The sequence below is a fragment of the Heliconius melpomene genome, chromosome 1, assembly GCF_056956725.1.
Source record: "Heliconius melpomene rosina isolate 202511_hmr_F chromosome 1, ASM5695672v1, whole genome shotgun sequence".
NCBI lineage: Eukaryota > Metazoa > Arthropoda > Insecta > Lepidoptera > Nymphalidae > Heliconius > Heliconius melpomene.
The window spans coordinates 2660893-2676007 of NC_140389.1; the positions used below are offsets into that span (position 1 = coordinate 2660893).

Consider the following 15115-nt stretch of genomic DNA (forward strand, 5'->3'; position numbering starts at 1 on the left):
GCCCATTACTAGTACTTAAAACTTGAAATTTTTATACTGTTTCATTGCTTTTGTTCTTCACTCAAATAAAATAGATATTATCAGAAATGGTTAAAGCGTACCTGAAAAACTGTGCCAGGTTCGATATTTGAAGGTATTATTCCTAGATTCATTTTCGGACATGGCTGTAATTGTTAAGTTTTCATTTGACTATAAATATATGAAATGTTTTTTTAGCTTTACTCTCTGACATTTAAGACGTGCCATATGTGACATGAAGTAGCGGAACTTATCGCCGCGCTTTCTCTTGAAAGACCAGAGAAATTATAATAATTCAGTCCACTGAGTGAAGATCGCTTTTTATCGATATCTTCCTTGCGCCACGAAGGACTAACTTAACTTCGGAAGTATTAGCTGTTTTCATATTCTTTTGAATTAACACTAGGTTCCCTGCTAAATGTGAAGCTAAAAACAATAAATATTCAGCTTTACATACCTTTTCAGTTAGACCTGTATTCTCATGCTTTATATCAGCATATATAGGTTTTGCGTGATTTGTGAATATTTCCAATGCACCGGATGTATCGCGCCTATGTTTCGATAGTTTATCCTGTAAAATATATCAATTTTACGGTCTAATTCATTGGATTAAAGATTTTTGGTAGATTTTGGATTCCTCCGAGTGGGAGTCGAAACCATTAACCATGCGTTTAGTCGCTCTTGTGTCTCTGCACCATGACGGCCTGAACAACTTAAGAAGAAGAAGAACTTGAAGAAGTTGTTATACCTACTGTTTAAGAGAAAACAAGATATAAATGATAAGGAAAATCCTACTGAAATACCGTATAGCGGTATTATCATAAATACTTTTTTGTTTTATCTCCAGAGTAAAAGTGAAGCTAATCGAGTTGTAAAACTTTTGGTTAGACCTTTTTGTTTTTTACCATTTGAAAGAATTGTAAGTATATAGGTATGTTAAGAAGTGGCGTGGTACAGTGGGGCAGTCCCTGTAAATGCGACGGTTCTGGGTTCTATTTACACGTGAGGGAATTATTATAGTTATTTTTTTTTCATTTCTCCTGGTAGATTAAGCGTAAAGTTGAGTTTCGCCATTCTGGAAGCAATGTCTCGAAAATCCGGAGGAAAATTAGAAAGGGAGTGTCTCAACACTACAGCGTATCGTTGCTTGTAAGTACATTGTAAATATAATTTCAACTTCCCTAGAAATAAAACAAGGAAAGATATAGCCACTTGGGTATGTGTGCTATTCTTATTTCGCCGATCTAACAAAATAAAACGCGGCGTTAAGTTCCGCCAATAATTTAAAAAACTTACATTCTCTGAGCCATCATAAAGTCCTAAAACACTAGAAATAGTTAGTACCACTAAGAAACCTATAGAATTCATACTTACAACATCATATTTTATTTTTAGATTTCCAATATTGTGAAATATAATAAAAATATACGATTACAATAAAAAATATATGAAGGAAAATATTTTAAACATCTAGAAATATATCAACATGTTAAAGTTACTGTCGCTATTTTTTCTTTTTGTTGCTGCAAGCGGCCATAAAGGAGTGAGTTTTATGCATACATATAGACTTTTAACATTAATTATTCCACATTTATGAAAAAAAAGAAGAAGTATATAATAAGAAGTATGAGAATGGCTTAGAGGTCAGAACGTTTGGACGGTTTCTAAGAGGCGCGGGGTGAAATTCCGCTACGTTATGTTTTTTATAAATTTTTTAAAAATATTTATCTAATGTAAAACCGATGTGTATTATGCAGTATTTTGGAACTTGGGAACTTAGTGTTAAGACACTTCGTCCGCTCCGCCGAATTTCTCTACTTACTAGTTACGTGCTATGTACTTACTAAATTACCAAATTTGTTATTCGAATCAAAGACTACACAAATATATTACATAACCACTAAACCAGGGCAGTAATCGAGTTAACGATAGAAATAGCAACGTTAGGATACTAAAGTGCCTCGTCGAACATACTGTATGTATACGTAGTGGGTAGTTCGTGTAATCTAGTTTAGGATTCATAATGTAGTAGGTAGGTAGACTAAATTTGATAGTATTAATCATATAAAACATTTTTTTTTTGTTTAAAAAAAAATGATAGAAATATTTAAGCTGTCCTGAGTTCGATTCTTTCTCGGAGGAGCGAATTATTGTCATTTACCAAGACTGGCGACGTTGAATTTCGCCATCCAATTACCAAAGCGGTGAATGGAGAGCTTTAACATTGGATTCTTTTTACCTACTCTGCTGTATGAGGAATTTCAGCGTGAAGTTACAAAATCAGTTATACAATTTTTTAAAAAGATTTTTTATTTATATTTTTATTTTAATTGCAAACTTTCACTTACATAAAAAAATTGTAAATGTAATTTTATAATATCCTTACCCTATATAAGGGATTGAGCGTGAAACTAAAACAAGAACTGACTCTTTCATAATGAAACCTCCATAGTTCAATATTTAATTGAGATATTATATAAAATTTAAAACAATCAAGATTAATGCCATTGATATGCGGTTATTCCTTTTATAATCCTGACAAAGCGTTAGAGAGCACGCTTGGGCCTTACCCAAAGATATCTCTAATTTATTATAATAACCATTTTCCATATTTTTACATTTTTCCAAAATTCTTATTAACGCAATAAGGCATATAAAAAATCTCTTTATGCTGTATCTCTTTTATAGCAGGGTAGGCCAGAGGAAAAAAAACGGATTTTTTCTATTTCTAATTGTTAGTTCTCATTTCGTGTTAAATTTCATAAAAATAGGTCCACTGGAAGTAATATGTATATATATTTAATACAAAATGCAGCAAATACGATGTCTAAATACTCGTATCTTTTGATTGCATTAATGTAGAAGCTCTGCACTCCAAGGACCGTAGAACAGGATATTTAATGTCAGCTTGATACATTTACGCGATCTAGCCCTATAAAGGTTCCATTTTTTCCGAGTGATATAGGGGAGAAGTGGCATGAAAGAGCCAGTTTACTAAATGAAGTAAAAAAATATACTTTTAATTAAAGAAATTAAGATTTTTTTTCCTCAAATTATTATTTATTTATTAAAGTAGGTAATTTCGTGCGAAATAACCCTTAAATACAATAATTAATCAATAAAATATTCATTTTAAAAAAATGTGTCATTTGGCTCTTTCATAACATTTCGGTATTGAAAGAGCCATTAAAAGTTATGAAAGAGCCAGTCTTATATTATGAGGTATAACAGTGAAAATTATGGTAAACAATATTAAATAAAAACGATTTAATAATTCTTATTAAAAAGTAATGTTTTTTTTTAATTCTATCAGTCATTTTAAGTAGATTATTCTAACAAACTTTTTAATCTTACATTATTCAGACCAATAACATTACATGAATCCTTTGAGTCAATCATCACTCGCATTTTCAATTTCTTTCCACTTATCTAGGCAGAAACCATTGGCCATGGCCAATTTAATTCTTCAATTACTGATTTCTCGGGCCTTTTTCGTTTTTTCTTTCGGCTCTTTCAAGGCCCGTCCACCCGGCTCTTTCATAACTTATTCTATAAAAAAATGTAACCTCCAAAATGACAACGATATCAAAACTTTTCAAACTCAATTTTAATGTAGTTACAAGGCCAAATTATATACATAAACTCAATCTATATTCCAATTACCCGTATTTGTTTACAATGAAATACTAAAAAACAACTCAAAGGAGTTAAAATATTTAATTTGGAATGCCAAAAATTTCAACTCGACGTATCGGCGTCCGTTGGTTCCGATGAACTGTAAAATTTTTGTGGGTGGCGGGAAATCAATATTGCCATTTAAAAATAAAATATTCTAACGAATCCGTTCCTAAACTACTAAAATATTGCAAGTGGCTCTTTCAAAACCTGGCTCTTTCATGCTACTTCTCCCTTACGGAATTCTAAAAATTAACCTTCTTTAGTTATTAATTATTAACAATATACGGTAAGGAGATTCGTATTTACGACCTTCTGGGCCTACAATCAACACTGACCACTAAGCCAATAGACAAGTCAATTAACTTTGCCACATATATTGCGGAATTGCCTATTACGCAGCTAAATGGAATATTGTTCTTTGTTCTTATATAACGATATTCTCTTTACTACTATTTTTTCAGGAAAATATATTGGTTTTAGTTTTACGCTGTATCCCTCATATAGTAGAGTAGACGGTAACCTAGTGTTACGATATTCCGTACCCCACGCATTATTCAAAATTTCGACAATTTGAGTTGAGTGGCGGAACTTAACACCGCGCTTTGTTCTGTTACAGAGCGAGAAAATAACAATAATCCATATTCCTGAGCGGAAATCGAACCCACACCCTTACAATCAAAGACTGCCGTCATCGAAAAGATGTAATAATAAAAATATATATTTACAGTTATTTCTTTAGTTTATTTGAACTACACTCGCTGTTCATAACCTTTAGAGCACTCACTCTACAACAAAGCCCTTCTCTTAATTGAGTGCATCTGGCAGTACACATTGATGACGCTATGACAGTACTGGAGTTAATGAAACTGCACTTCGTTGTTGAAGTTATGTTATATTTTTGTAGGTTTTTATAGGTTTTAGTAGATTTGAAAGCATTTCTTATTAAAAAAATCTATTAATTTAAGATTATCTTAAAATAAAATCTATTAATTTCACTATGTACAAATAGGTTTCACCTGCGGGAGATCCTGCGTGGTTAAATGAAAATAATTAACTTTTTTTGATGTTATTTTCATTTTACCCTGGCCTAAATCGCATGTAAAATCTAGACTTTAACTTGGTAACTGTAGACGCGACGGTTGTGAGATAGATTTTAATTTAGCGGAAAATGGAGAACGGAGTGTTTTAGCACTAAGTTTCTTTTGCTTACCCTGTATATGCGGGATACTGCGTGAAAATAAAAAAAACGTCTCTATCTAAACAAAACTGTTTTCCTCTCATTGAAGATACAAACCGAGGGGGATATTCAATCAGCGCTAATGCCGCAAGAGTTAAACCCAGCTTTTGTTCCCGATAAGGTATCTACAGCTTTTTATTTATTGGTTGTGGTTTTTATGTTGTTATTTTCAATTTATTTATTTTAAATGGACACCTTTTTTATTATTTTATTCTGTGTCTATTAGTTATTTATTTTAATTGTATTATTGTTGTTTAATTAGTCTATTTTTAGCTTCTCCCTGTATAGCAGTGCAGGCAGTAGAAACCTAGCCATTAAGACACTACGTCCTCCGCTATCCACTCGATTTCAAAACAATAAGTATTTAGTGGCGTAGCTCTACGTCGCGCTTGTCTAGTCTGTGCCACAATCTAGTGCCAAGTCACTCTACGTTTCGTTGTTAGCGACAACAAAAATAATTCATTACCCTGAGTAGGAAACGAACTCACAACCGTCACGTTATAAGTCGCCTTCCTATTCCACCACATCGATAATTTTTATAATTCATAAATATTATAAACTAAAAAAATAAAATAATTTTTCAGTTTAATCTATGGCAGTCCATAGCACCGTTGCGACAAAAACGAGATGTAGATTCCTCTTCGATTCTAAACAAATTGAAGACCTACAGTCGAGTAATCTCATGCGTAGTACTCGCTCTATCCGCTATTATCGAAATAGTTGTTTATTTTGCCGAAGCATATTCCTCGAGAAATTAAATATTTAATATTAATATAAATTTAGTTTTTTTTATTTATATGTACAACAGAAAAGGTAGAAGAATTCTATTCTATCCAAGAATTGTTTTGCTACCTGTGAGAATGTGAGAATTTAACTCACAAGCTCAAATATTAATATTGTTTTTTATTTTTATTTTATAGAAAGTTTAAAGTTTTAACTTAGAAAGTTTTTAGAGTTTTAACGAAGTATTTTGCTAAATAAATATAGTATTTTTAAGGATTTTAATGATCTTGAATTATGATTGGTAAAGTTTATAACGTAGTTTCATATTAATAGTTCTTATCAAAAGTGATTCAATTTAGTATGAATCACAAATACTGTAACAATTTTAATCAAACCATGACCGACCTGTATAGATCAAAACAACATTATATATTACTTTTTTTTCGTGACCTTCCTCCAGTATGAACCTGGGACCCTAACGTTAAGACATTCCTTTCCCCATTAAAGACTTGCATTGCCCATTTTCCACCAAAATGAAATTTATTTTTCCATACATATTATATCTTATCCACAAATTGTATCAAATTTACTTTACAAAAATGATCTCTAGAAGAATTCAAAAAGAAGGAATCAGTTTAGCTGTTTTTGATTTTTGCCAGTATTTTACAGCACATCTTATGGTTATCTTTATTGTTATACAGTGTTGTCTTTATTGTAAATATGCAATTTCCACAATTATTTTACAAAAAGTTGGGACTTCTAGTAAAACAATAGTTTTATAAAATGTAATATATAAGAATGTAATCTATGAATATTTAATTAACTCATGTTTAAGGGGAAAACTCATTTCTAAATCGATTAAACGAATAACCGCGAAGTGTTATGTTTTAAAATTTATATGGTCATTATAATACGTATAAATAGGTGAAAATATCACAATGCAATCGGTCAGATATACAGCTTACAATGAAGTGGCTTACAGTTCTAAGTGTGATTTTTGCTTTGCTGAGCCTCAGCCTGGTAAGTATTTTTTTTTCTAATAAGAAAATATTTTTTTACTTAAAAATATATTAGAAAATCTAAAAAAATACTAAAAAAGTAATAGAAAATGTCTATGTATGTAAAAATTATAAAACATAATGCTACACTACTTTTTGGCAAAAGGAACCTGGGAACCAAGTGTTAAGACATTCCGTTCCCATTAAACACTTCCGTTCCCCCACGTTCCGCCGAATTCTGGGGGCATTTCGTGTTTAAAGGCAGCATTTAACACTGCGCTTTGCCCCCTTACCAGAGCGAGAAAATGAAAATATTAAATATTTCATTTCACTAGCTTGTGAACCTGCACCACAACTGAATTCATGAAGCTTCTCTTAGATATCGATAATTTCAGTTTTTTTTCCATTCTAGGCACAAAGCTTAGATCAACTGAATGTAGACTATACTGATCGTTATGCCGAGCTCGCATCACCGGTACCGGCCAACGTAAACGTCGACGAGCTCGTCGCCTCCCTGCGAGCAGCCAGCTCCGATTGAAACCAAGCACCGTCCAAATACACACTCCCAACCCTGATTCACGACTAAATGCATGTAAAACGTCCCACTAACTTATTTGTATATCGAAAATGTATTTGTATAAGTTTTTAATTTGTAATTAAATGTAAAAGCGTGCCGTCTATCAATGTTTTTTTTATTATTTAAAAACCTTCGGTTTAGTTTTTAGGATTCCGTACCTTTTAAGCTAAAAAAGCAAGCCTTATTTATAAGATTACTTTGTTGTCCGTCCGTCTGTCAAGATCGTTTATCTCAGTAACACTTGAAGATATCGAGTTGAAATTAAAATATTATTTAAAGTACTTCTACATTTACTTAAAAAAATTATGGGCGTGTTTATATTGTAAATAAACGCATATTTCGACACCACAAAGAAGTAGAAGTATTAAATACAAAAGTATGTAACAAGCTAATCTATTTAATTTGTTCACGTACCTGTTTATTGAGAGGAACGTAGGGAACAAAATGTATTGACACTAGGTTCCCATCTGCCTACCCCGTAAAATGCGGGTTGCTGAAAAAAGTACGTGTTTATATAAAAAATAATTTCAAAATCGATTAAACGAACAGGCGCGAAGTGTTTTGCTATGGCCGTCATATGGATATTATGTTACGTATATATAGAAGAAGGTATCACATTACACAGTCAGATAAAGATTACAATGAAGTTGCTTGTAGTTCTTTGTGCGCTATTCGCTTTGCTGTGCCTCTGCATGGTAAGTACATTTAAATTGAAGAGAAAACGGAATTTTTTGTCACTAAATTTCACTAAGATTTACTAAAATTCACTAAGATATGTTAAGATTCACAAAATATTCCTTGATTGATGAGGGGATCCTACTAGCCCTTGTATTTAATTAACTTTACTAATAGATTAATAGATCAATGTTCACTTCACACTTTACAAAAAACCAAAATTTAATCAAGAAAAACTCAGGAACAAGTTAAAATTAAGGCCTACCTGGTATCATTAAAATTCTTATTCTTAAAAAATATGACCAAGAAAAAGAATAACTACTTACTAAAATCATCCAAAATCTACTTAATTAAATTATTATTTTAGGCTCAAAATGTAGATCAACCCAATGTTGACTATACAGACCGCTATGCCGAACTCGCCTCGCCTGTACCAGCAAATGTGGATGTCGACGAACTGGTCGCAACCCTACGAGAAGCAAGCAATCATCCTTAATTAAAAACTAAATTTTCATCCCATACTACTTTTGTATTGACAATGTATTTTTATAATTTATATTAAAATTAAAATATGGAAGCGTGTCGTCTAACAATAACTTTTAATTCGAAAAATCCATTTTTTTTACTTTTTTATTTTTTTAGTTTCAAGCTCCTGCACACAGCAAGGTAAGCAGAGGTAACCTAGCGTTGATACACTTTTCCACACTTTTGTCCACTTTCCGAGTCAATGCCAAAAAATGCGAATGGCGGAATTCAACGCCGCGAAATAATTCATTTCCTCTAATGCTAAAAAGCTGTTATTGTGATAATATTTGTAAATTTTGCAGACCTTCAGTGAGTTACTGTGGCGTTGTCTATGTAAATAGATAAAGTTACATGAACTAATATAGGATGGAATAGCTTCACTTAAAAAATATGTTTCCGAGTCAATTTATATTATTATGTTCACATTTTGAGGTTAACTTATAATGAGTTTTTTATTATTATCTGATACAATATTTTCTTACTCAACATTAGCTTTAAATAATTGATTAACCTACTATCAATCTTTTAACACTAAATTCTGTGAATACCTAGAACAATGACTGGCCAAGCCCGCTTGGAATTTTTGCATTCCAACGATCTCCGGAATTCCTCAAATTTTCCTGTATCCCGCTCATAGCAGAGTAAGCAGAGAGAATCTGATAACATAGAGTTAAAGCACTCCGTTCCCATTAAGACACTTCCGTTCCCAATTTTCCGCCGAATTGGAATCAATGCGTGGTGAGCGGCGTAAATTAACGTCTCGCTTTGTCTTGTTTCGTGTTTTTGTATCAAAATATTATAAAAACAAATATCTACAAAAACAAATAAAATATAAACTAAAAACACAGTAACGTAACACCATTTATTTCAAAACACACACAATATTAATCAAGATATTTCCGCCGTGATGGGAACAAGCGCTCGTAATTTAAATTCACGTCGGACGGGTGCGGCCGGTCGCGTCGTCTGCCCAGCGGTATGTAGTCGTATGGTACCTGCAATAGAGGTAGGTAAGGAATTTTGAGGTTGGCTTAGCAAATTTAGGTCGCTTCTGTGAAAACGTTGTCTACATATTTGTTTTGTTGACTAAGATAAGTGTGGATACGGCCTGTTTAAGGAAAAAAATAAATATAATAAACATTGTATTCGTATCAATTTTTATATTGTTTAATCTTTCAGTTTTACTACTACAAAGAATTATAGAAAAGTTTGTAACGTTTAGTAAACAGACATAAGTATTAATGATAAATAAATTTTTAACAAAAACAAAAACCGACTTCTAACAACGAACTAAAAAGTGAAAAATAATTATATAAAGATTTTATAATTTTGAAGTCGGTGCCAAGTAAAACAAACAGGCTTAGTAATTAGATATTGTAGTAAGGGTGTTGTAGCATTAGTTTGACACCGACTTCAAAATTATAAAATCTTTATATAATTATTTTTCACTTTTTAGTTCGTTGTTAGAAGTCGGTTTTTGTTTTTGTTAAAAATTTATTTTTGTGCAAAGTAACATTTTGGTATATTGACAAGAACATACATAAAAAGTATTCGGGCGAATTGGGAATCTCCCTTCTTTGAAGTTGGTTGAAAATGAGAACATCCTCTTTTTTGAGGTTGGTTGAAAAGAAATGCAACCATCAGGAATCTCACTTCTGACATCAATTTAAAAAGTTTTTGCTTGTAACTATTACAGTATAATCAATTTTTTACCAAAAAAAAACAAACTTTCTCAAATTTCTCCGGATTCCATGATCGAAACCTAACCAAACTTTCACCAAATTATCCTTGAAGTGTATTCTTTCAAATAAAAAAAGAATCATCAAAATCGGTTGGCGCGACATTGAGTTATTCGGCTATTAGTCGCGCACATGCCTAATACAAATTTAAGACTTATGTGATTTTCTCATAGATACCATTGTCAGACATGGACCAAAAAAAATGGGAACATTCGGAAAGCTATACCTTTCCAATAAAAAAAAATTATCAAAATCGGTTCACCCAGTTAAAAGTTATGAGGTAACAAACATAAAAAAAAAAAAAAAAAAAAAAACAGTCGAATTGATAACCTCCTTTTCTTACAGAAGTCGGTTAAAAAAAAATACAGTCGAATTGATAACCTCCTTTTCTTACAGAAGTCGGTTAAAAATAAAAAACAGATTTAATATGAAATAATAAGAAACTGGAAAATGTTTTGCAATGTAAGAGTTAAATAAAATAAAAAAAAAAACAAATAAAAAAGCGAAAAAAAAAGTATTCTTATATTATAAAAAGTAAAAATATAAATCCATGAAAAATAGCACTCTGTGTTATTACAGTAAAAAAATGTTGACTGATTCTTAAAAGGAACTTTACAAGAAACGCTTAAAAGATTTCCCGGAAAGGAAATGAGCATCCGGTCTCGAGAGAATTTCAGTCTGAAAGAGCTACGGTGATCTGTTAAATTATTGATAGTTTTTAGGGTTCCTTACACAGAAATTAAAATGGGACCCTATAATTACGACTCCGCTGTTTGTCTGTCCGTCTGTCACCAGGCTGTATCTCATGAATCGTTGTGGTCAGACAGTTCAAATTTTCTCAGATTTTGTATTTCTGTTACCGCTGTACAAATACTGTTTAAGCTCCCATACAATACATTTTTTTTGTTCTTATTGATAATTGTTCGAAACTCTTCGGGACGCGAGGGTCCGACTCCCACTTGGCTGATTTTTTTATTAACACCACGTTTTTTATATTTCAAATTCTTTTGAAAATCGTTATACCTAGACGTCATTCTTGTTAAAAAGGCTATTCTTGTTGAATTCGGTCATTAATTGAAAAAACAACTAGTCAGTCAATAAGTAAATAATATATAAGAATGTATTTTAACATCATTATTTAGAAAGTTACCAAGTAGTGCGGGTTCAAGTTATACGTTCAAATTTTTATATGTTTTCTAAAAACAATATAAAATTTCGATTATCAATTTAATTATAAAAAATATTAAATAATAATAAAAAAAAAATATATAACCTGTGAAAGAACATTTATGATTAAGACAAAACCAAGTGCACAATAAAAAAATAATTTCATTTTTCAAATCTTAGAAGGAAACTATTACTTCGCGCAATAAAACTGTTTTTAATTAAGTTCGTATCTCTTTGCTCAATAAGACTGATTAGTTTTTTTAGAGAGAGAGAGAGAGAAAATTAATTACTAAATTAAGGCCACAACAGAGACCGTCATGGCGCAGCGGTGCAAGTGTGTGACTGTAACGCGTTGGTTGTGGGTTTGATCCCCACTCGATGGAATGAATTATAAGTTATTAATTTTTCATTTCTTAGCTTTGGCAACAAGATAAAAGCCCGGCGTTGAGTTTGAGTTGCGCCACTCAACACGCTATGTCTAGAGAATTCGGCGGAAAGTGGGGATCAAAGTGTCTTAAAAGCTTATAGCCTCGACAAATGGACTATCCAATACAAAAAAATTGAACCTTTAGTTCCTAAGATTGGGACGTTAAAGTCAATATACTCCTCAGTTTTATAATATTATTATAAATATATATATATACGTTTTACTAATTCTGTTCCATAAAATCGCTTTATCTATGTGTTTGAAATGTTATATTGTCTTTAGTTGTATTAGGCGGAGAACAGAGTGATAATAATTTTATAATTATTTTTTTTTTTCATAATAAATAGTATATAAATAAAATATTTAACTATGAAACAATAATAAAAAACTATTGTGAATAAATGATAAGAATTTAAAATATAAAATAACTACTATAAATAGTTTTAGTAGTGAATAAAATTGTATGAATTTTATATTGTATCAATATCACAATAACGGAATGAAAAACTTGTTCTATGTGTATTATATACTGTATTTTTCATGCATTGTCGTAGCCACTGTAAGTATTGATATTTCACTTCACGCTTTTTAGAACCACTAATCTCCGCTCTCCGCTCAAACTCGGGACACTGTGTAGGGAGTGGCGGAATTCAATTTCGCAACCAATCATTTTTTTAAATCGTCCCTTTAATTTTACTTTGTCTTAATGTAAAGTTGGTTTTTATTTATATTTCCTACTAGCGGATGCGCGCAGCTGATCCAATCAGTGGTGATTTAAAGATTTTTCCATACAAACTTTCAACCCCTTATTTGCACCCTTAGGGGGAGAATTCTAGAAAACGATGAAACACATGTTCAATTAAATACTTTTAAAAATCTAAATTTCAAATTTTATAAAAAATATTGCGGTGCGGTGCAGATTTAATTTTTTTTCCATACAAACTTTCAACCCCTATTTCACCCCTTTAGGGTTAAAGTTTTTCAAAATCCCTTCTTAGTGGATGTCTAGATTATATTTAAGATAGTCAAAACTCAATGTGTTTTGTTGAACACAATTGTATGAAGATCAAGAATCTTTACAGTAGTTCAATAAAATTATTTAACTGCGAAGTAATTTTTATAAAATCTGACAAATACTTTTAAGATAAGTATAATTTTTAATTATTATTTAAGTCACAACAAGAAGTCCAACCAGAAATCAATGATCAATTTGAATCAACTACATCAACAACAGAAACTATCCCACCACATAATATAACAGACGAAGATAACGAAATACTAAATGTATCAAACGAGAAAAACGAAACAAAAATAGTTAAAACCGATAAAAGCATCCTGGATAAGATTTATGAAATCATAGCAATCAATATAAGTAAATTTATAACAACACCAGAAATTTATAGCGTCCTAAGAAATATGGGTACTTGTGTGGTTAACGGGGTAATGGAGATCATATCTTTTTACTTCCCGGCACCTCTCATGCCTTTGATAGCTAGTGCTGCAGGAATGGTGATACCTTTTGAACCGGTAATAACTCTTCGACGACGTATGCCAGTCAACAGCTACAGACGAGCTCTGAAGACAGCAGTCAATGGTTTTCTTAACACATTCGACTCGTATAAAGTAGATAGATATGATGATGACCCATACATGACGAGAAGATTTAATAGAAGGTTTATGAATGATGGTTCTAAAGAAAAGGAAGTGAATTTAAATACTACGTGAATTATTATTGAATTTATTCGCACTTCATATATAGAAGTGGCGACTAGTATTGTTCTTTTTTTTATATCACAGGATAATAATAATTTCCATTAACTTAATATTTTCGTTGTCCTTTTAAAATAATATAATACTATGAATATTGAAAGTTACTTTTATTTTTTTTATCCCTTTTTTATATTTGATAAGTTTTATTCTTAACACCACATATGGCAGAATAGGCAGAATTCTATACATCGTACGATAAGTGGCGGAACCCAACACCGCGTTCTGTCTTATTAGAGCAGGGGACAATTTCTTGGGAGGAGTTATTGTATGATATTGAAACTAATTTGTTGCCATGAGAGCCCACAAAGGCCGCAGGGTCCTTTTATTACCTACAGAAAAAGTACATACAGTTCCAATCATTGATAGTTTGAATCATTTTACGTTTTAAATTAATTGATGCTGTGGGTAATGAGCTATAATATTTAATTAAAAATATGTATAAGCCAAAGCATATATTATTTTAAATATCTCTTATAAATTATATCGCTTCAATATTTTCTTTTATTCAAAATTTTCAATATCTGAAGTCATTTTAATAAGTCCAAAGAACGGGCAAAAGAATGTGGTAGTCACTAATGTTGGACTGCCTCTTAGGCTTAATTTATTCGGAACATATACATCTTCTTTTATCTTTTGCTTTCTTCTGGGTTTATCTTTAATTATGGTTGTGTTATTATTGTTAGAATTTAAATCGATACCAGTCGGTTCTTTTGAAACATTAGATTTGTTATCTATTCTTTTAGTTTTTTTATGCAGTAGTAATTCAGTTTTTCTTAAACTTTTACCTTCAGGTGTTTCCATTCCTTCCCAGACATGTCTAAACCCATTTCTGTCCATAAAAATTCTTCCAATATCTTTATTACGTCGTTGAAGTATAAAATCTTTGAAGTGATCAGTTATTATATGTAAAGTTGGTTTTAAAACATTAAATTTTTCATTCTTAAATGTAATTTCAGCAATTTTTTGTAGATCCATATGTTTTACAAATTGAGATGATGATGATATGTGTACCTGTTGAATATAAATCTTCTTTTTAAAAGTCATTTTCCCTGCATATCAGAATTGACAGAATTCAAAACATTAAGTATTGTGTGACGAAACTCTATGATAATAATTTAAGTATAATCATTTTCCTGAATCGGGGATCGGGAGATCGAGGGATCGAACAACTACAACCATTGAATCTGGGTGTCAAGCTGGATTTCAACTTGTACCTCTTTCATACCGTCAAAAGGTTCTAACCAATTTCGTCATACGTCCAAAAAATAAAATTCATATTTTAATCTTATAATAATAAATGTTATCGCTCACCTCTGTACTAAAAAAATATAGCCACATAAAAACAAGCATATCGAAATTGTTTTTACTCAATAATTGATTATTATGGTTTATTTCAAGCGCACCATCGTCTTTTAATTAAAATGCAGGTTCAATTAATAATAAATATAAAAAAATATTATGAAAATTGCGTCTGACTGTGAACGCGATAGTTGTGGATTCGATCCCACTTGGGGAGTTTAAAATTATTTTCAGCATCACACTGTATTACGCGCATAGCAGGGTAAACACAGGGAACCTAGG

General features: G+C 31.4%; 4 protein-coding genes across 4 annotated transcripts; 3 read left to right on the forward strand and 1 right to left on the reverse strand.

The window, feature by feature from the left end:
- Positions 1-1504: 1504 nt before the first annotated feature.
- On the forward strand, positions 1505-5691 carry LOC146540950 (uncharacterized). Its single transcript, XM_085192482.1, has 3 exons — positions 1505-1561; positions 4983-5054; positions 5518-5691. The coding sequence occupies exons 1-3, from the start codon at positions 1505-1507 to the stop codon at positions 5689-5691; spliced, it is 303 nt and encodes a 100-aa protein (XP_085048608.1).
- A 931-nt stretch (positions 5692-6622) lies between these two features.
- Positions 6623-7192, forward strand: LOC146540951 (uncharacterized). The gene is made up of 2 exons (XM_085196488.1): positions 6623-6676; positions 7067-7192. Exons 1-2 carry the CDS (start codon positions 6623-6625, stop codon positions 7190-7192), a joined length of 180 nt encoding a protein of 59 aa, XP_085052614.1.
- A 680-nt stretch (positions 7193-7872) lies between these two features.
- On the forward strand, positions 7873-8471 carry LOC146540952 (uncharacterized). Its single transcript, XM_085196107.1, has 2 exons — positions 7873-7926; positions 8274-8471. Exons 1-2 carry the CDS (start codon positions 7873-7875, stop codon positions 8400-8402), a joined length of 183 nt encoding a protein of 60 aa, XP_085052233.1. The 3' UTR covers positions 8403-8471.
- A 5564-nt stretch (positions 8472-14035) lies between these two features.
- Positions 14036-14578, reverse strand: LOC146540953 (uncharacterized). Its single transcript, XM_085193956.1, has one exon. The coding sequence runs from the start codon at positions 14576-14578 to the stop codon at positions 14036-14038; it is 543 nt and encodes a 180-aa protein (XP_085050082.1).
- Between the last annotated feature and the right edge of the window lie 537 nt (positions 14579-15115).